Consider the following 16,480-nt stretch of genomic DNA (forward strand, 5'->3'; position numbering starts at 1 on the left):
GGCTCCAACCAAGTTGATGCAGCTGAGAGCTGAGGTGAGGGGAAGCTGTCAGATTTAGAAGAGGACTTCCAGGCTTTCCAGATGGATTCATTGTCATGCCTGAAAGAAATAGAAGGATCATATGACTCCTTGAACGTTGACCAGAACACTTCTAAGCAAGGAGTTACCATTTTCTGAAATGGAGAGAAAAAAATTCAATGACAGCTTTTTTAACAAGAAAGAGGGCAAAACAAAATAAAATCAGGAGCTCAGTTTCAGACACATTTGTAATGTTTGCTACCTTAGTAAATATCCAAGTGGAGATTAGATGGATGCTAAAGCCACACTTCTGTAAGAGCGTTTCACGCTAATGTCCATGGCTAAGAAGAGAGGGAATATGGGGCTGGGAAGTAGTGCAGTGGTAAAGCATGCCACTCTGCAAGGTCGACCCACACAGAAAAAGCCTGCATTCTCATTCAGAGATCTCCCTGCATGTGTGGCATACAGTACCCATGACGTAGGACCGGCTTAAGCTGAACGTAGATAGTGGCATCAAGACCCTGTTGGGATATTCTTTCTTTCTCTCTCTCTCTCTCTCTCTCTCTCTCTCTCTCTCTCTCTCTCTTTGTTTCAGTCTGTCTTGCTCACAGAAGAAAGCACACGCAACCCATAGGCAAAAATTCTCTTAAAAAAAAAAAAAAGGAGGCTATTAAAAAAATTCAGGTGGGGTAATTAAGGTGCTGGACTCCCACACAGCCAACCTTGGATTGAGTGTCAGACCTGACAGCTTGAAAATCGTGCTGGGCATACGTGCTTGAATGTCCAGAATCCCAGGAGGGGAAGGAAGGAGAAGGGATTGAGACTTGGCTATTCTCTATGGGAGTGAGGGTGGAGGTGTGGGGTGGGTGTGATTTTTCCTCTTTCCTCTTACTGTCTCTCTGTCTGGCTAGTACACTTGCCCTATAGCAAAAACCTTAAAAAAAAAAAATCAGGGACCAACAGTTGGCATAATGGCTATGCCGCTAGACTCCCATGTAGTCAGATGCAGTTTGAGTCCCAGACCCGGTGGCTTAAATTCACACCGGGTGCATGTGCATGCGTGCACAGGATCCCGAGAGAGGAGAATGGAGGAGAAGGGATTGCAGCATGGCCATCTCCCTTGGGGGGTGTTTTCTCGCTTTCTGTCTCTCTGTCTCTCCCTGTCTTTCTGGCAAGCACATGTGCCCTAGAGCAAAAAACCTCCCTCCCCCCCCCCAAAAAAAAAAAATCAAGTGGCTCCAACCAAGTTGATGCAGCTGAGAGCTGAGGTGAGGGGAAGCTGTCAGATTTAGAAGAGGACTTCCAGGCTTTCCAGATGGATTCATTGTCATGCCTGAAAGAAATAGAAGGATCATATGACTCCTTGAACGTTGACCAGAACACTTCTAAGCAAGGAGTTACCATTTTCTGAAATGGAGAGAAAAAAAGTCAATGACAGCTTTTTTAACAAGAAAGAGGGCAAAACAAAATAAAATCAGGAGCTCAGTTTCAGACACATTTGTAATGTTTGCTACCTTAGTAAATATCCAAGTGGAGATTAGATGGATGCTAAAGCCACACTTCTGTAAGAGCGTTTCACGCTAATGTCCATGGCTAAGAAGAGAGGGAATATGGGGCTGGGAAGTAGTGCAGTGGTAAAGCATGCCACTCTGCAAGGTCGACCCACACAGAAAAAGCCTGCATTCTCATTCAGAGATCTCCCTGCATGTGTGGCATACAGTACCCATGACGTAGGACCGGCTTAAGCTGAACGTAGATAGTGGCATCAAGACCCTGTTGGGATATTCTTTCTTTCTCTCTCTCTCTCTCTCTCTCTCTCTCTCTCTCTCTCTCTTTGTTTCAGTCTGTCTTGCTCACAGAAGAAGTACAAAAACATCTTTAAAAATGAAATGGGGAGACCAGCAGATGGTGTCATGGTCATGTCCTGGACCTGGCAACTTAAAACTCATGCCAAGCGCGTGTGCGTGCATGCTCAAGATCCTGAGAGGAGAACAGAGGAGGAGGGATTGCGGCATGGCCATCCTCCCTTGGGGGTGATTTCTCACTTTCTATTTCTCATTCTCTCTCGCAAGTGCGCATGCCCTTTAGCAAAAATCTCTCAAAAAAAGAAAAATGGTGTGGGAATATAATCATTCAAAATCAGGTATTCTCTTAAGCACTTTTTTCTTAATTTTGGTTTTTCAGTTTTTGCTATAAGGGCACGTGTGTTCACCAGAGAGACAGAAACAGAGAGCGAGATCACCCCTCCCCCCAAGGAAGGATGGCCATGCCTCAATCCCTTCATGAGATTTTGGACATGCGTGTATACATGCACACTCACACAGCATGATTTTTGAGCGTCTGTGTCCAGGACTGGAAATACAGAGTGGGCCATGTGGCATTCTGGCCCCTGTTAAACACGTTTTATATGTCAGTTATAGTATTAGATGCTGTTATGATATAATAGCAATAAAATGAATGTGAGTCCTGCTCTCAAGGTTTATGGTGGTATTTGGTTTGTGTTAACAGGTGAATGATTTATATAATGTTCCCAAACAGGAAACCTTAGAAATAGGATTATTTGATCCGTTATCACATTGTTTTATAACTACTCCTAGGAGTTTTATTTGGCTGCTTAGCCCCTTGTAGGGAAATTGTTTTTTTTTCATGCACTGCCTCCTGGAAACTTTGTTGTAACTATAGTATTATAAGCAAGCCTCTTTATACTTACATCTCTTATTAGTGCTTAACATCCACTTCTTTTCTTTCATCCTATTGATAACTTTCAAATGGTGTGTTGTATCAGGTGGGTGGGGCCATCTCAGGATTGAATACATTTAGGTGATGGTTGTTTGTTTTCCGAGCTAAGCACTCACACCTGAAAGTTGAATTAATCACCAGGCTCTTTCGTTCTGTATCTGAGTGGTATGTATTTTTGGTACTGGCATTTCAGAATCTGGTTTTCTTCTCTTACTAACTCTGCATGGAGTTTTTGAAGGGCTTCCTAAGGCACTGAGTAAATACGTTTCTAATAATGCAACTACCTGAAGGTGAGAGTTTTTTGGTCTTTTTTTTTTTTTTTTTCCTTTTCATGTTTTAGATCTTTAGGATCCATTTGAGACGATATTATACCTGCCATTTTTCCCATTATGGGAGACTGCTGTGCTGAATGTGGGTGCCTGATTCTCAATCACAGCATCTTTCCTTTGAGTCGGAAAGAGCAAATAGCCCTCCATTCAGGGATCCAGGTAGCACTAACCACTCTCCACTCTCAAATAGTCGCAGTAATTTAAGCCATCAGAGACCAACACCACTTCAGCACCATCGCCTGGAGAACAAAGCAGTTACAGCCAAATTTCATGTGGTTTTCTTTCATGATTTGAGCTCCTTCTGAGAAATATATCAAGAGTTATGCAGGAATATTTCGAAACTGCTTTGTTGACAGTGTTCTAGCGGGGGTCTTTATCAAATAACAACTGTGACATCTTACCTGGCTTTATGAGAAGTGCTCTGATTCAGGTTACAGCTAGCGGCTCGGTTCTAAGTATTTCTCCATTCAGAAGAATCTTTGAAAGGATGAAGTTTGGGAGGAAAAAACAAAGCAGAAAGCCTGGATATCTTTAGACTTTTAAGATGCTCTGAATATCAAAGTTCACTAAATGTACTAACTTAAACCCTAAAACAAAAACACTGTGTGTGATCTATAGCGTAGAAAAATATACTAGTTAGAAATACACCTCCTTGTTGTCAGCTCAAATGCCATGCATGTTTATACTCTTACTATGTTTGCACATATCCATAAAATCAATGTCATTGATTTATATCATTTGAAATTGTATGTCAGTGTTGTCATATGTGTATTGGGTTGTTGGAAAGTCACGACATAGTTTTCTATGTTTTTCTTTTTTTTTGAGAGATTTTTGCTATAGGGCACATGCGCGAGACAGAGAGACAGAAAGCAAGAAATCACCCCCTGGGGGGTATGGCCATGCCGTAAACCCTTCTTCTCCTTCCTTCTATAGGGATTTTGGACATGCATGTACACGTGCCCAGTGTGAGTCTCAAGCCACTGGGTCAGGGACTCGAACCATTGTCGGCCATGTGGCAGTCCAGTGCTTCCACCACTATGCCACCTGCTGGCCCCATTTTTCTATGCAAAAACGCATCATGACTTTTCCGACAACCCAGTAGATCCTTTTGTTGCTTCTTTAAAAAGAAAATCTAATGTTAGATTTGATTAAATTATCCACATTTGCAATGATATATCCAGTACACCGATTTTCCACTCCTCTATAGAAGGTTAACGTTTATTTATTCATCCTCCCACTAAAAGAAGTCAAGCATTTAGGGCTTTACAAGAAACCTAGAAAGAAAAGAGAATTGAAGTCGTAGATAGTTTCTCAACTCTGCTTTGACATCTTAGCGCATAGATATGTTGGATCAGTAAAAATGCTTTTTTTTCCCCATTAAATAAATGGTAAATATATATGGTTATTTGGAATGAACTAGGGATCTTTATAAAAACACATGCTCTTGTGAATTCAACTTCGGAAGTTCTGCTAAAGGATTTATAGGACAAAAGAATTATATATTTTTAGAATTATGTATTTTTACTTAAGAAAAATGTATCAGTTGAGATGCCACTTCCCTGATATAGCTTACTTTTTATTTATTTATTTATTTATTTTTATAAAGAGATTTTTGCTATAGGGCTCATGTGCTCGCTGGAGAGACAGAGAGAGACAGAGAGACAGAAAGCTGGAAATCACTCCCCAGAGGGATGCCACACTGCAATCCCATCTCCCTTTTCCTCTTGGAATTCTGGGCATGCATGCACAAATGCCCGGCATGACTGTTAAGCCACCAGTTCTGGGACATGAACCGTGGTAGACTATGTGGGAATTCAGCAATGTAACCATTACACCATCTGCTGGTCCCTAGTTGATTTTTTAAAAATAAGAGTACTCTCTCTAGCAGGAGTTGTCTGAAAATTAATCTAAAGAAGTGATGTAGGTATAAAAATACAAAGTTTTGCCTTAGATTCTGATTAGAATGAAATGAATCTGCTTTAACTATTTATGTCCAGAAAATATGTATAACTAAGAAAGGAGTCAGCACTACTGGCATCCCTGAATATCCAAATGATTTACACCTCAAAACAAAAACAAAGATGAAATTAAAATGCTTCATCTGTGAAAGAAAAATACCTGAAGGTGGGAGTTTTTTGGTTTTTTTTTTTTTTTTTTTCCTTTTCATGTTTTAGATCTTTAGGATCCATTTGAGACGATATTATACCTGCCATTTTTCCCATTATGGGAGACTGCTGTGCTGAATGTGGGTGCCTGATTCTCAATCACAGCATCTTTCCTTTGAGTCGGAAAGAGCAAATAGCCCTCCATTCAGGGATCCAGGTAGCACTAACCACTCTCCACTCTCAAATAGTCGCAGTAATTTAAGCCATCAGAGACCAACACCACTTCAGCACCATCGCCTGGAGAACAAAGCAGTTACAGCCAAATTTCATGTGGTTTTCTTTCATGATTTGAGCTCCTTCTGAGAAATATATCAAGAGTTATGCAGGAATATTTCGAAACTGCTTTGTTGACAGTGTTCTAGCGGGGGTCTTTATCAAATAACAACTGTGACATCTTACCTGGCTTTATGAGAAGTGCTCTGATTCAGGTTACAGCTAGCGGCTCGGTTCTAAGTATTTCTCCATTCAGAAGAATCTTTGAAAGGATGAAGTTTGGGAGGAAAAAACAAAGCAGAAAGCCTGGATATCTTTAGACTTTTAAGATGCTCTGAATATCAAAGTTCACTAAATGTACTAACTTAAACCCTAAAACAAAAACACTGTGTGTGATCTATAGCGTAGAAAAATATACTAGTTAGAAATACACCTCCTTGTTGTCAGCTCAAATGCCATGCATGTTTATACTCTTACTATGTTTGCACATATCCATAAAATCAATGTCATTGATTTATATCATTTGAAATTGTATGTCAGTGTTGTCATATGTGTATTGGGTTGTTGGAAAGTCACGACATAGTTTTCTATGTTTTTCTTTTTTTTTGAGAGATTTTTGCTATAGGGCACATGCGCGAGACAGAGAGACAGAAAGCAAGAAATCACCCCCTGGGGGGTATGGCCATGCCGTAAACCCTTCTTCTCCTTCCTTCTATAGGGATTTTGGACATGCATGTACACGTGCCCAGTGTGAGTCTCAAGCCACTGGGTCAGGGACTCGAACCATTGTCGGCCATGTGGCAGTCCAGTGCTTCCACCACTATGCCACCTGCTGGCCCCATTTTTCTATGCAAAAACGCATCATGACTTTTCCGACAACCCAGTAGATCCTTTTGTTGCTTCTTTAAAAAGAAAATCTAATGTTAGATTTGATTAAATTATCCACATTTGCAATGATATATCCAGTACACCGATTTTCCACTCCTCTATAGAAGGTTAACGTTTATTTATTCATCCTCCCACTAAAAGAAGTCAAGCATTTAGGGCTTTACAAGAAACCTAGAAAGAAAAGAGAATTGAAGTCGTAGATAGTTTCTCAACTCTGCTTTGACATCTTAGCGCATAGATATGTTGGATCAGTAAAAATGCTTTTTTTTCCCCATTAAATAAATGGTAAATATATATGGTTATTTGGAATGAACTAGGGATCTTTATAAAAACACATGCTCTTGTGAATTCAACTTCGGAAGTTCTGCTAAAGGATTTATAGGACAAAAGAATTATATATTTTTAGAATTATGTATTTTTACTTAAGAAAAATGTATCAGTTGAGATGCCACTTCCCTGATATAGCTTACTTTTTATTTATTTATTTATTTATTTTTATAAAGAGATTTTTGCTATAGGGCTCATGTGCTCGCTGGAGAGACAGAGAGAGACAGAGAGACAGAAAGCTGGAAATCACTCCCCAGAGGGATGCCACACTGCAATCCCATCTCCCTTTTCCTCTTGGAATTCTGGGCATGCATGCACAAATGCCCGGCATGACTGTTAAGCCACCAGTTCTGGGACATGAACCGTGGTAGACTATGTGGGAATTCAGCAATGTAACCATTACACCATCTGCTGGTCCCTAGTTGATTTTTTAAAAATAAGAGTACTCTCTCTAGCAGGAGTTGTCTGAAAATTAATCTAAAGAAGTGATGTAGGTATAAAAATACAAAGTTTTGCCTTAGATTCTGATTAGAATGAAATGAATCTGCTTTAACTATTTATGTCCAGAAAATATGTATAACTAAGAAAGGAGTCAGCACTACTGGCATCCCTGAATATCCAAATGATTTACACCTCAAAACAAAAACAAAGATGAAATTAAAATGCTTCATCTGTGAAAGAGAAAACCCAAATAATTATGTTATTTTAGCCATTATGGGGTGGGACTATTTGGTATGTTATTAAAAATCACGTTTTCTGAGTCTAGGCCTTACAGAAGTTTGCCGTTGGTTATGGGGTGATTGCAACTTATGACTTTTTTGTTGTGTTTCCAGCACAGTGATGCGGTCCATGACCTTCTTCTGGATGTGATCACGTGGGTTGGAATTTTGCTGTCCCTTGTTTGTCTCCTGATTTGCATCTTCACATTTTGCTTTTTCCGCGGGCTCCAGAGTGACCGTAACACCATCCACAAGAACCTCTGCATCAGCCTCTTTGTAGCAGAGCTGCTTTTCCTGATCGGCATCAACCGAACTGACCAACCAGTAAGCAACTTGCACTCACCTTGTTGGAGAATGTCTCCACTTCCAACTTTCCCACAGAGCCAATCATGGAAATATTTATGCTTGAAATACTGTGTTTAACAACTTTCTTCCAGTCGTCTAAGATAGATACGAATGATCAGATCATACTCAGTTTTCCATTTTTCATATCGCATTGTCATAGAAAAGCATGGAATGTTCTAGATGATGTATGCATTTCTTTGTTTTTCCTGATAGATTTATTAATTTATATCTGTATTTCTTTGTGTTTCCTGATAGATTTATTAATTTATATTTGTAATTCTGTCTTTTTTTGTAAGTGTGTATGTCTTTTTTTTTTTCTAAGTTGCCAGTGAGCCCATGTTCTCATGAGATAGAGAGAGAAATCACCTCCTAGTAGACCATGGTCATGCTACAGCTTTTATCCTCCATTTTCCCATCCTGTCAGAATTTGGACATGCATGTATACATGTGTTTTCCATCCCACAGCTGAGATTTGAACCTGTGATCAGCCATATGGAATCCAATTCCCAATGCACGAAGTTTACCCAGTACATTGCAGAGCTGCTCCTTGATTGATTTTTTCCAGAGAAGTTTTGGTTTATAACAAATTCAGTCAAAGGTGCAGAGGTTTCTCATGTAACCTCTGCTCCACACAAGCCTAATTTTCTGCACTACCGACATCCCTCACAGTGGTGCATTTGTGACAGCAGATGAACCTATATGTACACGTCATTATCACGTGATATCTCTACACTTAGAGTATCATGCAGGGTATTTTCATTGCCCTGTGCTCCTTCTATTCTTCCTCCTTCTTCCTTAACCCATGGAAACTACCCGTGTCTTTAACTGCTTCCATAATTTTACCTTTCCAGGGTATCAAATAATTGAAATCATACAGTATGTAGTTTTTTCAGATTGACTTCTTTCCTTAGTAATATATATTTAAATTTCCTCTATCTTTATATTTATGATTGATGGCATCTTTCTTTTGACCACTGAATAATATTTTATTGTCTGATACACCAGTTTATTTATCCACTCACCTCTTTAAGGATATTTTTTGCTTCCAAGTTTTGCCAATTAGCTATAAAGCTGCTATACACAACCTGGTTTTTTTTGTTGTTGTTGTTCAAATATAAGTTTTCAGGGACCAGCAGTTGGCATAATGTCTATGTCACTGGACTCCCATGTAGTTGATCATGGTTCGAATCCCAGACCTGGTGGCTTAAACTCACACTGGGTGTGAAGCATGCATGCCCAGTATCTCAAGAGAAGAATGGAGGAGAAGGAATTGTGGCATGGCCACCCCTTCTGGGGGATGATTTCTACCTTTCTGTCTCTCTGTCTTTCTGGCGAGCTCACGTCTCCTATAGGAAAAACCTCTCAAAAAAAAAACCCTCCTCAAGGAAAAACCCCCCAAAAAAAAAAAAAAAAAAAGAACAAAACATACACACACACACACACACACACACACACACCCCAAAAAAACCCCAAAAAACATAAGTTTTCAATTCCTTTGGGTAAATACCAAGGAGCACAATTGCTACATCTTACGATAAGAACATGCTTAGTTTTCTAAGAGGGACTAGCAGATGGCATAATGGTTACGTTACTGGACTCCCACGTGGCCAACTGCAACTTGAGTCTGGACCCAGAGGCTTGTAGCTCATGCCAGGTACATATGCATGCATGCTCAAAGTCCCAAGAGGAGAACAGAGAAGAGGGATTGTGTAGTGGCCATCCCCTGTGGGGGGTGATTTCTTGCTTTCTGTGTCTCTGTCTCTCCATCAAGTGCATGTGCCCTATAGCAACAGCTCTCTCAAAAACAAAACAAAACAAAACAAAACAGAGTACGCTTAGTTTTGTAAGAAACCACCAACTGTCTTCGAAAGTATCTATATAGTTTTGCATTCCCATCAATGGTAAATGAGATATACATTTCTTTGGAAATTCTGTTTTATAAGCTTGTCTTTCTAAAGAACTATCACTTTAATTATGGCATTTCTTTTTCTTCTCTTATTTTTAATCACAGAGCCAAATATTGAGGAAAGTTTAATAAGATCATTTAAACAGTGGAAAAATATATTTTATAGATATATTTGTTGAGGTTTATAATATCCCTTGAAAACATTTTATGTTATATTAAAATGTACATGTTAAAAAGTTTTTCCTGTAGTATTCCTTTTCAGAATGTATATACTGTTACCAAATTTTATTTGGCACGTTACCTTTGCCTGAGTTCTTTCCACCTCTTTTGTTTTTAAGAGAGATTTTTGCTATAGGGCATGTGTGCTCACTGGAGAGAAAGAGAGACAGAAAACAAGTAAGTCACTCCCCCCGGAGGAATGGCCATGCCATGGTCCCTTGTCTTCCATTCTCCTCTCAGGATTTTGTGCAGGCATGCATGCACACATGCCCAACCTGAGTTTTAAGCTATTGGGTCCAGGACCTTCAACTATGTGGGAGTTCAGTGACATTACTATTACACCCTCTGCTGTACCATTTTTCTTTTTTTAAGGTTTTTGTCATAGGGTGTGTATGTTTGCCATAGACACAATGAGAGGGAAAGCGAGAAATAACTCCCACAGGAGGGATGGCCTCTTCTCTGTTCCTTCTCCTTCACTCCTCTCCTGGGAATCTGGGCATGCACACACATGTACCTGACATGATTCTAAATTCTCCAGGTCCAGGACTTGAACTGTGGTCAGCCATATGGGAGTCCAACACCTTAACTAGCCCACCACCTGCCTGCCTCGTTTTTTCACGTTTTTAAGTGCTACCTTTGTACTTTACAGCTATGTACATTTATTCATATCCAGGAAAAGAGGATGGGGAAGGAAAGGGAAAAAAGGAACAACACTAGACAATTGGTCTTGGTAAAACATAACAAAATATAAATAACAGACGATATCTAATGCATTACCCAGATTTTATGCCCACTTGTAATTTTTATGAAGCCCTTTCTGTTGACTTGCACCTGGTATAAGTTTTTTCTGTGACTAAAACTGCCAATGAAGAGAAAACTCCAGTTTTCAGCAGACTCGTGAGTGTAATAAGTAGCCGATTCACTTGGTGCCATTCTCTGGTATGTGTCCATGTGCGTGGCGTTGGAGTCCTTTACAATGAAAATGCAGTTGGATTCGTGTTTGTGATTACACATTCACGATTAATGACTGTAAAGGGTGCAATTATGGTGATTATATTTTTAATCGGTTATCATATACTAATGTGACAGCTTTTACCATAAAGGCATACATATGAATGAGCAATCAAAAACACACGTTCTTCCCTCCCAAAAGTAAAGCCTTAGATACAAATTAATAGTTGAAGTTCTAACTCTACCAAAGCACAAAATGGAACATTGTGTTATTTTCTAAGACGATATCAATTTATTTTCTTGTTCACCTGCCATTTAAATACTGTGTGATTTCTTTTCATTTAGAACCTTATTCTTATTTTCATTTCCTGATGTTTCATATGCCATGATAAACTTCACCGAATGTTACGTACTATGCAAAACTAATTTCTAGTAAATAACATAAAGAGCAATAATTGCAAAATGTGGGTAGAGTGCATTTTAGCCACACTTGGGTGTTTTTATTCTTATTGCTGATTCATTGTCCTTTTCTACATCCAGCATCATGTTTGAAACTTGATATCTCTCTGGCCTCTCATCCACTGACTTCCTCAACTCTTTTTCATTGTCCTTTTTCCAACCAGTGAAATTGACCTGCCGTTTGTCTTATGTCCTAAGGATCACATTCATCAATGAACCCATACCACACTAATTATTTCTATATATTTGTTGACCTTTTTTTTTTTTAGTAGGAGCTAGTGATTTTAGCTAGGACTTTTTATTTTAAAAAAGGGAAGAAGCTAAAAAAGAGAGAATTTCAGGAGCTGATATAAATTTCTCACTTAAAAGTGGAAATTTCAGCTGGTCAGCTGAAACTTGTAGTGCCTTAGAAAATATACAAAAGAAGGGCTCACTGACCTTTTTGACCAGGCTTGTCTAGACCAATTAGTAGGAGCTAGTGATTTTAGCTAGGACTTTTTATTTTAAAAAAGGGAAGAAGCTAAAAAAGAGAGAATTTCAGGAGCTGATATAAATTTCTCACTTAAAAGTGGAAATTTCAGCTGGTCAGCTGAAACTTGTAGTGCCTTAGAAAATATACAAAAGAAGGGCTCACTGACCTTTTTGACCAGGCTTGTCTAGACCAATTTTTAGTACCCCCCCCAAAAAAAAATCAAAGAAAGAAAGCACTTCTAAAATACTTTATTTTAAACAGATTCACTTCTACACCTATGCAGCACGAACTTTCCAATGATGCATTAAATCCTTTCTGAAACAAGGCAAGAAGAAGTAAATCAGCAATTACTAGTAATTAATAATCTTGCCAAAAAAGGATGCAATATATAGTGCTATTTAGTTTTAAGAGCTTTTAGTCCCCCTTAATTTTTTTCTAAAGAATTATTTACTTAAGTTTATTTATTTACTCATTTTTTAATGTGGTTTAACCAGACACACACACACACACAAACACACACAGAGAGAGAGAGAGAGAGAGAGAGAGAGAGAAAGTAAGAAAGCAAGCCACCAGGCCCAGGTCTTGAACTCTCGTTGGCCATGTGGGAGTGTCCAGCACCTTAACCACCACGCCACCTGCTGGCCCCTTTTTTTAAAAAAAAGAATTATTTACTTAAGTTTATTTACTTATTCATTTTTATTTTTAATTTGACAAGAGAGACACAGAGAGAGAGAGAATGTGAGAAAGCAAGAGTCCCCCTTAATTTTAATGTCACTCTTTCATTTATAATTAAAGAATGTAATGTATAAATATACATGTGACTATGGCCAAGAGAAATAATTCCTGAAATCAAATTTTAAATCTTTTAACTAATCTTAGTAATAATTAACCATAGGCTATTACTAGATTTTTTCCCTAAATATTACCATTGTTTTCTTATTCTAACACTACACTCTTATCCACCAGCCATTATTCATATCACAAGCAGTTTTCAAAGATAGATTATATTTAATAAGTTTGTAATTTTATTTTATTTTTTGCTATAGGGCATGCGCACTTGCCTGAAGAGACAAAGAGACAGAGAGAGAGTGAGAAAGCACCCCAGAGGGGGAATGACCATACCACAGTCCCTTCTCTTCTACTATCTTCTCATGATTTGTGGCATGTACACACATGCACCTGGTATGTTATTCAAACTGCCAGGTCCAGGATTCAGATGGTGCAGTTGGCCCTGTGGGATCCAGTGCCTTAACCACCAAGCACACCTGGCTGGCCATGCAGTATTTGTTTTTTAAGCATCATGTCTAGATCATTCCTTGTCAGGTCAAGTTTATTACTGAAGTCTTGCTAAATATTTATTTTGCTTTAATGCCAGCCGACATATGTTTCCTTTGTAGTGATCTGACTGAACCATTTGTTCTTTTTCCTAGATTGCCTGTGCTGTTTTCGCTGCCCTCTTACATTTCTTCTTCTTGGCCGCCTTTACCTGGATGTTCCTGGAGGGCGTGCAACTCTATATCATGCTTGTGGAGGTTTTTGAGAGTGAACATTCACGTAGGAAATACTTCTACCTGGTCGGTTATGGGATGCCCGCACTTATTGTGGCCGTGTCGGCTGCGGTTGACTACAGGAGTTATGGGACAGACAAAGTGTAAGTTGTTTCCTTTTTTCTCCTCTCCCTCTTTTTAAATCTTGTTGAAATAAAAGCTTTGGATTGTCTTGGAAGCTAAGGTCTTTAGATGACTTCACAGCGATAAATGAAGGAACTGGAGAAGTACCTGGGTGTGTTCCCATCTGTGGGGATATTTTCGTTATGATGCCAAAAGGAAAAAAATAAAATTATTCCCTAGACTCAGTGAGCTGTTGTGTTAAAACAGCATACTTTGTCACTTTACTCCATAACCTTGAGTAATTAGAGAGAGAAGATCATGTGAATATCTTTCAGAGTATTAGCATTTGTCAGACGAAGAACTAGCTAGCTGAGAAGTTGCGTCTTATTAGAGGACAGTGCAGTTCCTGACATCGGTGGCTTTTCTTTTCCTGACGTGTCAGTTCTAGTTACTGGAAAGATTTTGACATCATTAACACAAGCCCATAGGAGCAGGGGCAGCTTGTGTTTGTCCTTCCATTTCTAGGTGGGTATAGGGGTATAGTGATGAATTTTATTTTCAGTCTGTCAGTTGATGAGACCTATCTATGGACATCTCTAGCATACTAGAAAGGAATTCAGTTAAAATATTTTTGTAATCTTTGTACATGTAACAGTTGATATCCTGAGAATAAATGAAAGTTTCTATGGAAGGTTAGAAATAGAGAACCGAGGTAGATCTGTGCTGAATACCCACATTTTGAACCTAGAGCAAAAGAAGGAAAATAAAAGTAGAGAAAGAGAAGAGGTAAGCAGAGTCTTAGAAAGAGAACCACAAGATTCAGGGTCAAAGAAAGTAAAAGGAAGTTTGAGGATGATGCAAAATATCACTGGCGATATTTTATGTCAAAGATAATTTAGGTAGGATAAGTACTAAGGAAACATTTTTTGATTTTTCCAACATCTATTTCAACAAAGTGCTGGAAGGGGAAGCCAAATGAAAGGTGTGAGGACAGAAGTTGGTGGTAAGAAAGTAGAGTCTTCATGTATTATTCATACCCCTGAACCTAAGTGATTGAAGAGTAATGAAAATACTAAGCTACGTGATAATGCTAATGAGGGAGGATTTGAAAAGATGAAGTCTTAAGCATGTCTGGGTGAGCAGAATCAAGATGACAGGAGGAGATAATTGGAGAGAAAGTAACTTACACCTCATTTGTATTTCAACACGTGAGCTAAATGAAAGGCATAGGTCTTAAGGAGCAGAGAGACGTGAGACTAAACTCAAGCTTAGGGAAACCTTGATTTTGACTGAAAGCGGCCTTAGGGTTCACCTAGCCCATGGCATTAATTTTCCAGATGAGAAAATTAAAGGGCTCAGTAAATGAATTGCCCTGTCATTAGTCATAGAGCTAGAGAGTGGCTGACCTGCGATAAGGCAAGTCAGGTACAGTTTTAATAAAGTAGGATTTTTTTTTTTATAAAATAATAAAATGATCTTTCTTTCCTGAAGTGAGTATGAAACAAAGAACAGCTAAGGTAAATTTTGAAACAGAGGAACTTTCCGATCAAGTAGAAGAGGCTGACTTTTGTGGCATGATTGAGGGGAGGTCACGTTGAGAGGACAAGAGACTTGTAAAGCTTCGGAATGAGCACTATGAAAAATGTGTTAAAGGAGCCAATTAGATATTAACCAAGAAGATTTCCAAGCAGCAGTGAAGGCTCCGATGAGGTTAGATAACATCAATTTGAGCAGAAGTTAATAAGCCAAGTTTCATGACTTTCTACCAGCAATCAGCAGTGTGAACATGCTGGCAGGAACACAGCTTGCTTCCCAGAAGTGAGGATTCATGAGGAGGGAACGACAAAAATAGGACACCACAGTTACTGGGAGCATCGTTAAAATAGCATATGTGTTGGTACATAGGTACCGAGGATGCAATTAAAAGAAGGCTGTCTAATTTCTGTAGAGTTTTTTTTGTTTTTTTTTTTCTCGAATACAGTGACAGGCTATCTATTTATCTGTCTCTATAGATACACATGCCATTAAGCTAAATGTAACTGATAGCAATTTATGGTAGTCTAACTTCTATAAAAATGGGCTACAGAGTACATGAACTCATTGGAGAGAGACAGGATGAGAGGGAAAAACTGAGAACACAGACCCCAGAGGTATAACCACACCTCAGTCCCTTCTCCATTTTCCTCTTAGGATTTTGGGTACACACACACATGTGCCCAGTGTGGTTTTAGTGCCTCCAGATCCTAAATCGAACCGTGTAATTAGCCATTAAGAATATAGCTACCCCAATCACCATGTCGCCAATTGGCTCCTAATCTCACTTTTATGAATTACGGTCAAATCTGAGTTCATTTCGTTGGTCCCAGTTACAACTCTGCAATGGATTAGGAATAGAAAAAATTTCTGGGTAGCCCCTAAAGACATCTTACAGAAGAGGGGACATAAGATCATAGAAATGTTCTTTGTTTAATAGCGACTTTATTAACATCATGAACTAAAATTTGCTCCTTTAAATTGTACGCTTCAGTTGTTTTCACATTTCACTTGTATGTTCACAGTGCTGTCCAGTCACCTCCAGTAATTTTAGGACATTGTCATCAATCCAAAAACCAATCTAGTAGGAGTCACTCTGTCTAGATCATAGGATTTTACATTTTGAATAGTACATTTCTCCCCGTAAGAAATGAAGTTGGATGATACAGTTATTTGTGACCTTAGACTAGTTGAAATATTATTCTTAGGTCATATTGCTGTTGAATTTATTTTTTCTCTCTTGGGTCTTGATTTGCTTTTGTTTTTGTTTAATGTTGGCTTTTGTTTTTTCTCCTAAAGAATTTGGATGTTTTCTTGTTACTAGCCACTCAGTTCTTTCCTTTATATTTTAGTGATTTCTTTTGAGACAGATGTCATTTTCTGGACAGTAGAAATTTATCTTTTCTTAGAATCAATAATATGTAGTCTCTTGTGACTTTGGTAAAGCTTTGGCAATCATTGTTTTAATTTCCTGTACCATAACCGGGAGTTCTCATTTACTAATATTACTACTGTGTAGGAAGAGAGGTTAATTTATTTCCCAGGCATTGCTCTAAACCAAGCCTTAATAATCGTTCAGCTTCAAAT

At 38.7% G+C, this 16,480-nt stretch overlaps 1 protein-coding gene across 10 annotated transcripts in view; it reads left to right on the forward strand.

Moving 5' to 3' along the window:
• ADGRL3 (adhesion G protein-coupled receptor L3) overlaps nucleotides 1-16,480 on the forward strand; it is a 609,531-nt gene that overhangs the window by 482,088 nt on the left and 110,963 nt on the right. For all 10 annotated transcript variants that reach the window (XM_006146256.3, XM_006146257.3, XM_014586938.2 and 7 more), the window contains 2 exons: nucleotides 7,513-7,722; nucleotides 13,181-13,401. In XM_006146256.3, coding sequence (XP_006146318.1) covers nucleotides 7,513-7,722; nucleotides 13,181-13,401 — 431 coding nt within the window. The remainder of the gene's footprint in view (nucleotides 1-7,512; nucleotides 7,723-13,180; nucleotides 13,402-16,480) is intronic.

Source organism: Tupaia chinensis, unplaced genomic scaffold (genome assembly GCF_000334495.1).
Source record: "Tupaia chinensis unplaced genomic scaffold, TupChi_1.0 Scaffold000173_1, whole genome shotgun sequence".
Lineage (NCBI taxonomy): Eukaryota > Metazoa > Chordata > Mammalia > Scandentia > Tupaiidae > Tupaia > Tupaia belangeri.